At 38.1% G+C, this 14,229-nt stretch overlaps 1 protein-coding gene across 3 annotated transcripts in view; it reads left to right on the forward strand.

Moving 5' to 3' along the window:
* Fbxo11 (F-box protein 11) overlaps positions 1-14,229 on the forward strand; it is a 77,047-nt gene that overhangs the window by 46,581 nt on the left and 16,237 nt on the right. For 2 of the 3 annotated variants that reach the window (XM_050145972.1, XM_050145974.1), the window contains exons 2-11: positions 4,386-4,510; positions 4,632-4,713; positions 5,382-5,526; positions 8,215-8,344; positions 9,390-9,473; positions 9,711-9,843; positions 11,598-11,704; positions 11,787-11,898; positions 11,992-12,098; positions 12,177-12,314. In XM_050145972.1, the coding sequence (XP_050001929.1) occupies positions 4,386-4,510; positions 4,632-4,713; positions 5,382-5,526; positions 8,215-8,344; positions 9,390-9,473; positions 9,711-9,843; positions 11,598-11,704; positions 11,787-11,898; positions 11,992-12,098; positions 12,177-12,314 (1,163 nt within the window). The remainder of the gene's footprint in view (positions 1-4,385; positions 4,511-4,631; positions 4,714-5,381; positions 5,527-8,214; positions 8,345-9,389; positions 9,474-9,710; positions 9,844-11,597; positions 11,705-11,786; positions 11,899-11,991; positions 12,099-12,176; positions 12,315-14,229) is intronic. The other variant, XM_050145973.1, reaches the window with a different exon arrangement.

A 14,229-nucleotide genomic window follows, 5' to 3' on the forward strand; every position in this document is an offset into this window, starting at 1 on the left:
TTAAAGATGTTCAAAACAAATGTTTTTAAAGTGTGACATTATAACTTTTTAAAACAGCTTGCAGAGACTTAGAAATAGAAAACATTGACAACATTCCTCATTGTTTGTAGTGACTAGAAAAAAGACCCACTGGTCAGACACAAACAAATTCAATGATAGAGAAATCTTAAAGATAGTATAAAACGTTTATGAAGTAATTAGGGGCAAGATGGTAAAGGACTTGGTGCACAAGCCTAATTTGAGTTCAGTCCTAGGAACTCGTGGTAGAAGGGATAGCTCTGAAAGTTAAACTAAAAATGAATATTCTATTAGATTAAAGAAGGGAATAAAGCATCTGGGCAGTGGTGATGAACGCCTTTAATCCCAGCACAGGAGGCAGAAGCAGACAGATTTCTGTGAGTTCGAGGCCAGCCTGATCTACAAGAACTAGTTTCAGAACAGGCTCCAAAGCTATAGAAAAATCCTGTCTCGAAAAACCAACAAAGGAAAACAAGGGGGGGGGGTGGATAAAGCATGAAATTTTAACAAACAAACGTGAAAAAGTAAGTCAAATCAACTTTCAAAAATCAAGGTTGGTAGTGTATGGCTTTAAACTGCAGGGAAGAGCAGGTGGGATGGTCATTCCAAGTTTGAGGCCAACCAGGTCTACATCACTAATTCCAAGGATATATGGCTATATAACACAACCCTGTCTCAGAAAGGGTGGTGGTACTGCTGAAGATGATACTTAGGATACTTTATGAAAAGAATAAAAAGAGCTATTACATAATGATACATTGAGTAATTTTCCAGGAATTAATAATCTTTATCTGTAGCCACTTAACATTTTGAAGTATATAGAATAAAGGCTTATAGGTTAAATAGATTACCTAGAGACATGGTGGGAGATTTTAGCCTATTTCTTTCTGAAGCTAGTAGATAACCATACTAACCCAACTCACAATAAAGGACAGATACTGGAATTGAACCATATTAAAATGGAGTTAAAAGAACACTTTCTGTGCTGGGCAGTGGTGGTGTACGCCTTCCAGCACTCAGGAGGCAGAGGCCTGTGAGTTCCAGGAGAGCCAGGGCTATACAGAGAAACCCTGTCTCGAAAAAAACTTAAGCAAAAACAACAAAAAGAATACATTTTGTTATATATCCCAGAGAAGCCTCAAACTGTTGGTCCTCCAGCCTTAGCCTCCTGCATGCTGAGGTAATGAGCATGTGCCCAATACCCAGCTAAAAACAATGTTTAAATGAAATATCAACAGCTAAACTCCCCGCTCATTTTGCTGCTATGCCTTGGGCTTTTTTCTTGAGGGAATAGAAAGTCTGGTTTCTCTTTTAGTTATACTAAGGATGATTGATTTTTCAATTGCTGAATTTATTAATTCATTAGGAAATTGCAAAGCAGTGATTCTGTAGTTTTATTATTTTCTTCTGGAGTGTGTGTCTATAGGGGAGACATTTCTTGTCTATTAGCCATCTGATAGTTCAGTTTAAGCCAGGAAAAAAAATTTTTACTTTATGAGTTTGAGTATTTTGTCTGTATGTATGTCTTACGCCACATGCATGCCTAGTGCCTGAAAAGGCCAGAAGGTGCCAGATCACCTGGAACTGGAGTAGTGAACACCTACCAGTGTAGGTGCTAGAAATTGAACCTGGGTCATCTGGAAGAGCAACGAGTGCTCTTAACCACTGACCCATCTCTCAAGTCATTTCTTTTCTTTAGCCAATAAGAGCCTCTTCAAGCTAACTCCCTGTCCCGTAGAGTGTGTGTGTGTGTCCCTGAACCACAAACAAGTTCCATGTGTAGATATATGTACAGAGTTTTTGTTTGGTTGTATTCTTCAATTGTTTCGTCTTAGTCTAGTAGTTTGGGCCTTGTACATAATGGGCACTGTACCTTCTTCAGCCCTGATTGTTTGTTGTTTTGTTTTGGGTATTTTGTCAGGCCTGACTGTATCCCTGGTTGTCGTGGAACTCATTGTTTATACCAGGCTGGCCTTGAATTCACAGAGATCCAACTGCCTCTGCTACCTGAGTGCTAGCAGCCCTAATTTGTATGCCACCCTGTATATTGGAGGTAGTGCTTCATCACACTGTATCTATAGAATTGCTTCATATGTTGTAACAGCTTCACAGTAATCCATTGTGAGCTATCTGACAGTGAACATTTTGGCTGCTGTCTTGTAGGACAGCTACTGTGACAAATGTCTTTATACATCTACTGCTTTGCCGTGTGTGTGACAACAGCTGCAAAAGCAGCTGTCAGAAGAGCTTGCCACAATGCCTTCTGAAAGCAATGAAGAGTCTTTCCTCTTGTCTTTGATGGTTCTAAAACGTAAACTGTCTTTTGTACCTTTGATAATGTGGTACATAAAATCAGCTGGAAGGTGGCAAAGCAGGTGGATCTCTGAGTTCAAGGCCAGCCTGGACTACACAGAGAAGCCCTGTCTCAAAAAAACCAGTGTGTGTGTGTGTGTGTGTGTGTGTGTGTGTGTGTGTGTGTGTGTAATTATACACATTTATTTATTTATTTATCTCACTGTTTTTATTTGTATTTCCTTAATTTAGAACTGTCTGTCCACATCTTATTTACCACTACAATCTGTTGATCATGTATTGGTTTGTGAGCAAATTGTCCCTTTGTAACGTATTGCAGTCTTTTTCTGTCTTTCCTCTTTTGGCTCGTTTGTAAAATTTGTAAGATTTTTTTTTTTTAAATCCGAACTTAGAGAATTAGCTATAAAGAGTATTCAGTCCTTTAAAGGTTAAATCACCTTTTTACATCTTACTTTGTGAGTATATGTGTCCTACAAATAAGACTTTGTTCTAAAGAACCATGAAGTTAAACACATCCTACTTTCTAGTCTCTAGGTTTCCAAGTCTCACTAATTGGTGATGTGGGAGGGAAGTAGCATTCTTCCCTCAAGAAGCACATGTTGCTCTTAGTTGCCCTGTCTCTTTGAGTCCTACAGAACAACTTTGCTGTTGTGTTTTGACAGAAACCATTTTATTTCATAGAACAAATTTGGGCTTGTTTGATTCTTCATAATTCTCCTTATGCATCTTTATCAGGGATATCATAGAAATTCTATTATGCTATCGGGTTTTCAGTTTCAATTGTTTGTCTTATTAATAATGTTAACTTTGAGCTCTTAACACAGTTGACATTTATACTGTTTCACTTCATAATCTCTGGGTAGATAACTTTTAAGTACCGTACTTGTTATATTTTTCAGCATGTTTATATCATTGTTAATTTATGGATTATACATTTGCTTTGGTTTCTTTTGATGCTTCAGCATAATTTTGCCTTTTCAAGTTCACTTCTACTTCATTTTATATGACCTCATCACTTTTTGAGTAGTTTCTGCCACAAGCTATTCTCTGCTTATTTTGTACTTTTCCTGCCCCAGCCCTGGGATCTACCATTTTTTTCCAATGAGTATGAAAATTTACTTTTATAAAAAATGTTATTCAGAAGCAAGATCCAACTATTAGTCATGCTCATTACTTTGGGAAGCTTTGCATTCTTAGATGTGGAGAGAGCTAAGGATGATAAGCACATTTTCCATGCATATCTAAATATTTACATCTGTATTTCTATATTCTGTGGTTGAAAATCATGAGTGCACACTTTATACCTTTAATTCCAGTTTCAACATCAAAGGGCTTATCCATGCTTTGTGTTTTATATTTACAGCTGTTTTCTTTAACAGAAATATGGCTTTCATTATCCTGTGTACTTATTTGACCGTTGTATCACTCTGTTGTTACTTGTACGCCCGTCTCTGCCATCACCTCCGCTGCATGATTCTTCCCTTCCTTCCGGTCTCCCTCAGCCTCTGCCTTCCCCTCCCTGAGGCAGATTTCTTCACACTTTGGATCTCTAGGACCAGACCTCGGTGCACCTTTCTACCCACTGGTATCTAGTACACAGTACTGACGGGAAGTGACACCTCCTCTGCTCTGCTCTGCTCTGCAGTGGTGCTCCTTGTCAGTCTGCTCCCCTCACCCCCCTGTTCCATCCTCTTCTCTCCTTAACTAGGTATCTCTTCCCTTTTCTAATGTCTTCCAAGCTTTTTGTTTTGTTTTGTTTTGTTTTTTTGAGACAGGGTTTCTCTGTGTAGCTCTGGAGCCTGTCCTGAAACTCAGTCTGTAGACCAGGCTGACTTTGAACTCTCAGAAATTTGCCTCCCAAGTGCTGTCATTAAAGGCATGCACCACCACTGCCCAGCATGTCTTCCAAGCTTTATAAGACTTCTAACATCTGTCAGGTAGTCAGTCATTCAAATGGCTGGAATTCCATACAAAAATTCTGTTTGCTCCTATCTCTTGCCAAATTTGAAATTTTTTTAGAAAGTTGAATATCATTTTTCTTTTATCTCTTACAGATGATGTTCCTGCAGATATGGTTGCAGAAGAATCAGGTCCTGGTGCACAAAATAGTCCATACCAACTTCGTAGAAAAACTCTTTTGCCAAAAAGAACAGCGTGTCCTACAAAGAACAGTATGGAGGTCAGTTAGTTAGTTATAATTGTTTTTGTAATGAAAGAATTGTGGGGGAGGGGACACAATTTTGAGAGGTAATTATATACATAGAAATACTTGATTGATAATTTTTTTTCTGGTTCTGAAGGGTGCCTCAACTTCAACTACAGAAAACTTTGGTCATCGAGCAAAGCGTGCAAGAGTGTCTGGGAAGTCACAAGACCTATCAGGTATTTTGAATGGGAAGCTAAGGAGTAAGAAGAAATGAGTTCTTCAAAGCCATCCTGGTCTACATAGAGATTTCCAGGACAGCCAGGGCTACATAAAACACCCTGTCTCAAGTAATGAATAAATAAGTAGATAAATATTTGATGCCAAAAGTTTTTAATTAAATATCTGAATATGTTAGGAGTAGTTACTATTAAGAAATATTTCCCTCCTTTTTTAAAGATTTATTTTTAATTATGGATGTATGTGTTTCTGTGGGGAGGGTATTACAATTGGCTGATAGGCTAGAAGGTAAGAACAGTACCAGCTCTTAAATAAGTCTTTTTTTTTTTTTTTTTTTTTAAGCTGGGCCAAGTAGTATGACCAGAAGCCCCAGCTACTTGGGAGGCTAATGTGAATATGTGCGGGGTTAGAGGGTTGGGAAATTAAGTGCCTGACTAAGTTAGTGAGTTCAGGGCCAGCCTAGGAAACTTTTCAAGACTGCCTTAAACATAAAGCAAACAAAGCCATTGTGTGTGTATGTTGGTGTATGCACATATATGTAAGCTAAAAGGAAAATATAAGTCATCAAAAAATACTAGCTGTTTGCTAGATAAAATAACATTATTTAATGAGGAAGTCATTGTTTGATAAATGAATTGTTTACATTTTGTTTGTAATCTCTCTTTAGCAGCACCTGCCGAACAGTATCTTCAGGAGAAACTGCCAGATGAAGTAGTTTTAAAAATCTTCTCTTATTTACTGGAACAGGATCTTTGTAGAGCTGCTTGTGTGTGTAAACGCTTCAGTGAACTTGCTAATGATCCAATTTTGTGGTAAGTAAAAACTTCCTTGTTATCTTGAAATATAGTATGGGATATATAAATGCCAAATGTAGGGAAGTAAGTGTTAACAGCTAAGTAGTTAAGAGGAAATTAAAATGTTTATAAATTCTAACCAGGTGGTGGTGGTGCACGCTTGTAATCCCAGCACTTGGGAGGCAGAGGCAGGTGGATCTTAGTGAGTTTGAGGTTAGTCTGATCTACAAAGCAAGTTACAGGACAGCCAGGACAAGACTGTTAGACAGAGAAACTCTTGTCTCAGGGCAGGGGTGGGGGAGACAAACAAACAGAAAACCTTACCTGATTATCATAAATGTGGAGGACTAGTCAGTCCAAAGAGTATTTATAAAGCAATGAATGAAATTGTTTCTGATATTTGCAGGTTGATAGCAGTTGAGTGATTTGGGAGGAGATGTTTTATTTTTGGACTCTGGTTGGGTGTTAAAGACAGAGTCTTGTGTAGCTGAGACTGCCCTTGAACTCCAGATCCCGCTGTCTCAGCCTGGGGTGCGAATATATGCCCCCACGCCCAAATCCTTTCAGTTCTACGTTTTTAAATTAAGCAGAGTTGGGGTGTAATAAAAATATTTCGATATAGACTTCAGTACCAGGGTCAAGAAAAAGATGCTCAGAGATCCACCTGCCTCTGCCTTCTGAGTGCTGGAATTTTAAAGGCGTGCGCTACAACCATCTGGCCAGCCTGGTGTACAGAGCAAGGTCCAGGACCTGTCAAAAAAAAAAAAAATAAGAAAAGAAAAGAGAGAGATACTCAGAATAAAGTAGGTCAACCAGGAGCAGGGGCGTGGGTTTCTTAAAGAATCACAAAGATATGCCCAGGTTGGTACAGGCTCCACAAGATTTGAGAGCAGGGCTAGTTGGACTGGTGACACATACCTTTAATCCCAGTCCCAGCAGAGCAGAAGCAGCAGAGTTCAAGACCAGTTTGGTCTACAAATAGAATTCCAGGCCAGCCTGGGCTATATTTGAGACCTTGTCTCAAAAACAAACAAAAAAATAAGCTGGGCAATGGTGGTACACGCTTTCAATCCCAGCACTCAAGAGGCAGAGACAGGCAGATCTCTGAGTTCGAGGCCAGCCTGGTCTATAGAGTGAGTTCCAGGACAGCCAGGTCTACACAGGGAAACTGTCCCATCCCCCTCAAAAGAGAGAGAGAGAGAGAGAGAGAGAGAGAGAGAGAGAGAGAGAGAGAGAGAGAGAGAGAGAATCATCCAAGTATAATTTGAAAATAGTTCCTTAAATCTAGTAGCTCAGTGAGTATGTGTTATACACACCTGAAAAAGAAAAATAGCTACATTCATAAACTTGAAATACACATTCCCTTGGCCCAGTCATTGTATTTATGAAAATGTTTTCACTATTTGCACAGTTTTTCATAACAACGTGTAGTTAATGAGGAGGAAACTAGAGACCCTTTCCTTCCAGCAGTAAGGAATAAGGTGAGGACTGGCACTAGGACTGCTCACTCTCCTTAGAGGATACAGTGCACATACAGAGCTCGTGCAAGGAAGTCACACAAACACCTCTTTTACAAAAAGAAAGAAATGAGTGGACTGTATAATGTCACTTAGATTGAGATAAATCAGCTAACGGTGACTTTTACTTTAAAAACGGTTGGTTTTTGAGCCAGGTGTGGTGCACCCCTGTAATCTTCGCACTTGGGTGGTAGAGGCAAGAGACTCAGTTTCCCAGCTACGTAGGAAATTTGAGGTTAAATGAGACCTTGTCCAAAAGAGAAGGGAGGGAAGGAAGGAAAGAAGAACATGAAACAAAAGGTGAATGGAGCAGAGTGAGGATGGCTACCCTGAACTGTTGAGACGGCTCAGAAGTGAAAAGACACCACCACCAAGCCTCACAGCCTGCATTTGATCTCTGGAACCTACATGGTAGATGGAGGGAAATGGCTCTCAAAAGTTGGCTCTGACCTTCACATGTATTTACATGACATGTACATACTCCCTCCAACCCACACAGAATTAAATAAAATTTATAAGATATTTTTAAAAGATTTTGAATAATCAAAGTAAATGAATGATCTATAAATCAAAAAAAAAGACTGGAAGGAAAATACATCAAACTATAACAAATGCATTGAAGCTTGTGTTTTATGGAGTAAGAGAAGGAGAGAGTGTGTAGGCAGGAACTTCTTGGTGTTTTGTAGCCCTGGCTGTCCTGGAACTAGCTTTATAGACTACCAAACTCACAGAGATCCGCCTGCCTCTGCCTCCTTAGTGCTGGGATTAAAGGCGTGCGCCACCACTGCCAGGTTTTGAAAATTAATAATTTTTTAAAATACATTTTGTCAGCCAGGTGTAGTAGCACATGCCTTAAATCTCAGCACTTGGGAGACAGACACAGGTAGATTGTTAGTTTAAGGCCAACCTGGTCTACAAGGAAAAGAAGGTATTTTGTTTGCACAGTGGTACATGTCTGTGGTCCCAGCTATTCAGAAGGGTAAGGCAGGAGGCTCCCTTGAGCCCAGGAGTTTGAAGCCAACCTGGACAACACCACCAATACCATCTCAGGAACTAATCACTTAATTAATTTTTATATTTTGATATTTATCTTTCCTTACTGAAATTTTGATCATTCAGATAACATGTTAAATATTTTAATAATCTAGAGTATTTTATAAGGAAATCTTTAATTCCTTTTTTCCTTCAGGAAACGATTATATATGGAAGTATTTGAATATACTCGCCCTATGATGCATCCTGAACCTGGTAAATTCTATCAGATTAATCCAGAAGAATATGAACATCCAAATCCATGGAAAGAGAGTTTTCAGCAGTTGGTATGAAATACAGAAAATACAAATTTATATTACGTATCTGTAAATACATTTCTTTATAAAAAAATAAATAAATAGATCTGGAGCTAGAGAGATGGCTCAGGGGTTAGAGCGTGTATTACTCTTCTAAAGGACCTGAGTTTGGATCCCAACACCCACATAGGCAACTCATAGCTTCCGGTAACTCCAGCTCCAGCGGATCCAATGCCCTCTTCTGGACTACTTGGCCAGTTGCACTCACACATACCCACACACAACTATACATAATTTAAAGCTTTTAATTAAATACATAAATGTATCCAAGAATAGATTGTAATCCCAGTGCTCAGGGTGCTAAGACAGGAAGATCCTAAGTTGAAGGCCAGCCTCTGTCTGATAGTAAGACTGCTAGAAGGAAGAAAATGTAAATAGCAGGAACCATCAGTAGCATGGATGGTTATGATTCCAATGGATATGTTTAAATTTGTACATAGATTAGTAGGTTTTAGTCATTTTAAAATTTTACATATGCCTTACTTTTCTTGTATTTTAAATGAGGTCTCACTGTGTAGTTCTGGCTGGCCTAGAACTCTCACACCTGTCTCTACCTCCACTTGTGATGGGTTAAAGGCATACACTACATCCTTCATATTTTAATTTTCTTGTCCATTTTTATTGATTCTCAGCTAGGCACGATTGCTTTCTCAATGTCAGGGAACATTTGGTGGACTTGAGACACTTTGTCAAAGCAGAAGAGGGCACTTATCTTTAGTATCTTTAGTATCAAGTTTGGTAGAGGCCACGGATGTTACTGAATAGCCTCTGCTTCATAGGACAGCTTCCATCTCAAAGAACTGTCTAGCCCAAAGTAATAGTAGTGGTGAAATTGAAAGTCTGCCTATCTTACTAGATAGTAGTAAATAGATTCTTCATTGTACTGTATGATTAAAAATTAGTTGGGATAGTTGGGAATTGTTTCATATTTAATAAACATTACACTGGTACATTAACTTCAAACACTGTGTTTCTATGATAGTAGACAATGTCTGTCTTGTTTTTGACATCTTAGTATAAAGGTGCACATGTAAAGCCGGGATTTGCTGAGCATTTCTATAGTAACCCTGCGAGATACAAAGGAAGAGAAAATATGTTGGTATGTTTGTTTTTATTTTTTAATTGGCATATGGGATTTTGTTACAGCATTTTTAAATAGAATGTATTTCTGTTGACCTCCCCCTTGTCTCTCTTTCCATTATCATATGACATATGTTCTATACTACCGTGAGCATGCCTAGTCCTGTCTCATTTGTATTTTTATGACTTTACATAATAACTTTCTGTTCTGAACGATAGTAACTGTTCTGTACTGATACTTTTATTTTTTTTCTAGTATTATGATACTATTGAAGATGCCCTTGGTGGAGTACAGGAAGCACATTTTGATGGGCTTATCTTTGTTCATTCTGGGATATATACTGATGAATGGATATATATTGAATCTCCAATCACTATGATTGGTGCAGGTATTTTGAAACTCATTATTTTTAGAATTTTAGCATTTTGTAATATTATTTATTTTACATATTGGTGCTTTTCTAGTGTTAGTGACTTAAAATCTAGTTGAACTTTCTTAATACCTTAGTAGTAGGAAAGCCCAGCAGTGGAGATCCTTTAATCCTTTATATATGAGGAAAACGAAAGCAGGGAATGTTAGAGTTACAGATGTTTGTGTGTTTTGATGTCACTCGTGCAGTTGCCCTCAGTTACTCATTGAAAGAGAAAACATGGTCATGTGGTTTTTTGTTTGTTTGTTTGTTTTTTTGGTTTTTTTTGCTACTGGGCTCAAACTCACTCTACAAGTGCCTACCACTGACCCACCTCCCTAACGCTAATGCTTATGTTTTTATTGCTGTGCTATTTTGTCTTTTTTGTGTGTGTGTGTTCTTGTATGTATGTATATATGTGCACCACATGCATGCCTGGTGCCTGCAGAGGTCAGAAGAGGCCGTCAGATCCTCTGGAGCTAGAGATAGAAATGGTTCTGAGCCTTCACATGGGTGCTGGGACCTGGACCCAAGTCCTCTGCAAGGGCTTTTAACCTCTGAGCCTCTGTCTCTAGCCCCTACTGCTGTGTTTTTAAAGAAACAAATTATAGCTTTTAAATGCTTTTTGCACTAGTCAAGTTTCTAACACTAAATGTAATAAAGTATTTATTTAAAATACTAATGAGTTATTTCAAGATTTGACTTTCTTTTTTGAGAATACAGCTGCTAAAACCTAACTTTAGGTTAGCTAATACTATTACTAATGAAATTTACATTTACTGCCTCTCTGCTTCCCTCCCTAGCTCTACCATAAAGGGGGAGGGTTGAGAGTTTAATGTTTGTCTAGCATGTGTGGAGGACCTGTTTAAGTCCTAACAGTACCACTGCCCTAAAAAAGAGAGAAAACTGTATTTTTAACAATTGAGGTTCCCACTGAAAATTAATTGAAATAAAGAGATCTTTTCTCTCCCCGGGCTGCTGTTGCTGCTGCTGGTGGTGGTGACTGGTTATTTCTTAATATTTGCTGCATTTGATATTCTTTATAGTTTTTGTTTTTTGTTTGTTTGGTTGGTTTTGGTTTTTGGAGATAGGGCTTCTCTGTAGCTTTGGAGCCTGTCCTGGAACTAAATCTTGTAGACCAGGCTGATCTTGAACTCAGAGATGCCTCTGCGCCCCCCCCCCCCAGTGTTGGGATTAAAAGGTGTGAGCCGCCACTGCCCAGTTTATAGTTGAATTTTACTAGAAGTATTACTATATGTGAGTTTGGGTGTAGGGTTAATCAAACAATATCTCCAATAGATATGATCATTTGTCATAAACACTAATGAAGATAGTTAACTAAAAGATCAATATTAGTCCTGCTGTTTAATATTGATATCTTTTTAATTTATGTATTCATATGTGTGTGTTTGAGTATGGGCATGTGTGTATGGAATCCAGAAGAGAGGGCCAGATCCCTGGAGCTGGAGACACAGGCAGTTGTGAGCCACCTGGTGTGGGAGCTGGGAATTGAACTTAGGTCCTCTAGAAGAGCAGAAAGTACTCCTAACCACTGAGCTATTTCTCCAGTCCAATACTAACTAGTGTTTTTTACACTCCCCTCTGTGGTGATGTAGGCTTGTCCCCAGGCTATCCTGAGTCAGTCCTACTCTTGGGGGTGGAGGGTGGTCTCTGCACAAATACTGCACTGGTTGAATAGAATAAAGCCGATGCTTCAAATGTCTTCCCTACAGCACCTGGGAAAGTGGCAGACAAAGTTATCATTGAAAACACTAGAGATTCAACTTTTGTTTTTATGGAAGGTTCTGAAGATGCTTATGTTGGCTATATGACCATACGAGTAAGAAATTTTTCATTTCGAAATATTTTTTGAAATAGGTAATGCGATGACTGTTATTTTAAATACAATTTCTACTTTTCAGTTCAACCCTGATGACAAATCTGCCCAGCATCATAATGCCCACCACTGCTTAGAGATTACAGTGAACTGTAGCCCTATTATTGATCACTGTATCATCCGAAGTACATGTACAGGTTCGTGTTTCCTTTATGTTTTCTATAAAATAGAGCCACTATATTGTTCCTCAATGGGTTTTTTTTTAATGAATAAATCATTTTTTTTTATAGTTGGTTCTGCAGTGTGTGTTAGTGGTCAAGGAGCATGTCCCACCATCAAGCATTGTAACATCAGTGACTGTGAGAATGTCGGGCTTTATATAACAGATCATGCACAGGTATTTCTGTAGTTCGAGCTTTTTTTTTTTTAATTAATTTATTTTTGAAATTGCACTAATGTTTGTTTCTCCTTGTAGGGAATATACGAAGATAATGAAATTTCTAATAATGCATTAGCTGGGATATGGGTTAAAAATCATGGAAATCCAATTATTAGACGGAATCACATTCATCACGGACGTGATGTTGGTGTGTTCACATTTGATCATGGCATGGTAAGATTTTTTTATTAAGATAAAAGCTGGCTGCCAATTAATATTTCATACTTCAGCATTATTTTTTATCATCTGAGTTGAAGAATACCATTGTATTTTTAAAGTCATACAATATTCATTCTATAAATTCATGTGCCTAAATCATCATGCTCAGAAAAATACGTTTATGGTAGAACTCATCAAGAGTTGATGTGATCTTTGAAGTTTAATCCAGCAGTTAGTTCTCAAGTCTGAATATATATAAAATCACATGGAAACCTATGGAGTTTTTGGTTGTTGTTGAAGGGAGTGTGTGTGAACTGCTATGCCCACATGATGTACAGTAAGGATTTCCAAAAATGAGACCAAAGAAAAGTGTTTTAACCAGTACCATAATGAGTCTAAGACAGTTTATCTGTAATGTGTTTGCTTTGGAAACAATAGTCTCAATTGGTTTAGGGTTTTTTTTTTTTATTATTATTTGTTTGTTTATTTGGTAGGGAACAGTATTGAGGGTCAAACCTGGGACAAGGGGAATAGTAGGCAAATGTTTCTACCCAGCCTCCCATTGTTAATTTTTAACTTTCATAAATTCAAAGCCAATATAAATAATATACTAGTTCTAAAACAGGCAGAAATTATTGAGCATCTAAATTTGGCTCTTTATTTTACACAATTTTCTAGACTTGACTTTTAAGTTCTCTGAAGTCATTATTCCAAAATAGTGTTAGTAGCATACTGGTGTAGGGCTAATGTCTGTAGTCTGAAAACTCTAGAAGCAGGAAAATTGTCACAAGTTTAAAACAAGCCTGGGCTGGATAGCAGGCTCGAAGCAGATCAAGGCTACAGAGTAAGACTCTGTTTCAATAGACATCAACAACAGCAGCAGCAAAAGTAGTATTCAGGAGGCAGAAGCAGACAGATCTCTGTGAGTTTGAGGGCAGCCTGGTCTACAAAGTGAGTTCCAGGACAACTAGAATTTGTTATGCAGAGAAACCCTGTCTCGAAAAAACAAAAGTAGTATTAATAGATATTCATTTAGATGTTCTTTTGGTTTAGTGTCTGGTTTTTCTTGAGTTAATTTTCAGGTTCTCATACTGCATTGCCAACATTTTTTTTATATTGTAGGCATCAGAAATGGGAGAAAAGTGGTGACAAATAGGATTATGTTGAGATTTGATTGCTGTGATGTATTAATTAACTACCTGAGAATATTGGGTTCGTATATGCATATTGTCCATGGCAAGGAAAGTTTGTCAAATTGTTTATACCTGAGACCCAAACACAGATCCCAGGTGAATTAGACCACGATGAGTGACACTTTTCAAATGCTGGATTAGTTTATCCTCTTTACACTATAATCTGAGAAAATTGTCCCACTTAAAATTCAGGCTGTGGCTGGAGTTTGCATATAAGAAAATAGACATCACTTGCCTGTAATCCCAGCCCTAGGAAGGCAGAGACAGAGTGATAACGGAGGCTCACTGGGCAGCTAATATAGCCAAATCCTTGAGCTCTGAGTTCAGTGAGAGAACTGGAGAGAAGACTCTGAGGTTATTAGTATATACTGCTCTCATAGCTGGGTTCCCAGCACCTGTCTACAGCTCATAACCTGTAACTCCAGCTCAAGAGAGATCCAATGCCTCTGGCTTCCAAGAGCACCTGCACTCAAGTGTACATACCCTACACATAACTAAAATACATGTTTTAATAAAAATGGTGACATAAATTGAGGAAAACACCTATAGTGACCCTACCCTACACATTTGTACACAGACATGTGCTTACTACCCATGGATATATGTGCTACACAAACACCCTAAAGATTTTCTATTTTTTTACTTAAAAAAAAATGTTTCTTTAAACTTTGGTTTAAAAGAAAATAGAAAAAAAAAGAAATGCTTTGCTACAATTTTAGAGTTGGTCATTGTGTGTT

Source organism: Alexandromys fortis, unplaced genomic scaffold (genome assembly GCF_014885135.2).
Source record: "Alexandromys fortis isolate MF-2015 unplaced genomic scaffold, M_Fortis_MF-2015_v1.1 scaffold_42, whole genome shotgun sequence".
NCBI classification, from domain to species: domain Eukaryota; kingdom Metazoa; phylum Chordata; class Mammalia; order Rodentia; family Cricetidae; genus Alexandromys; species Alexandromys fortis.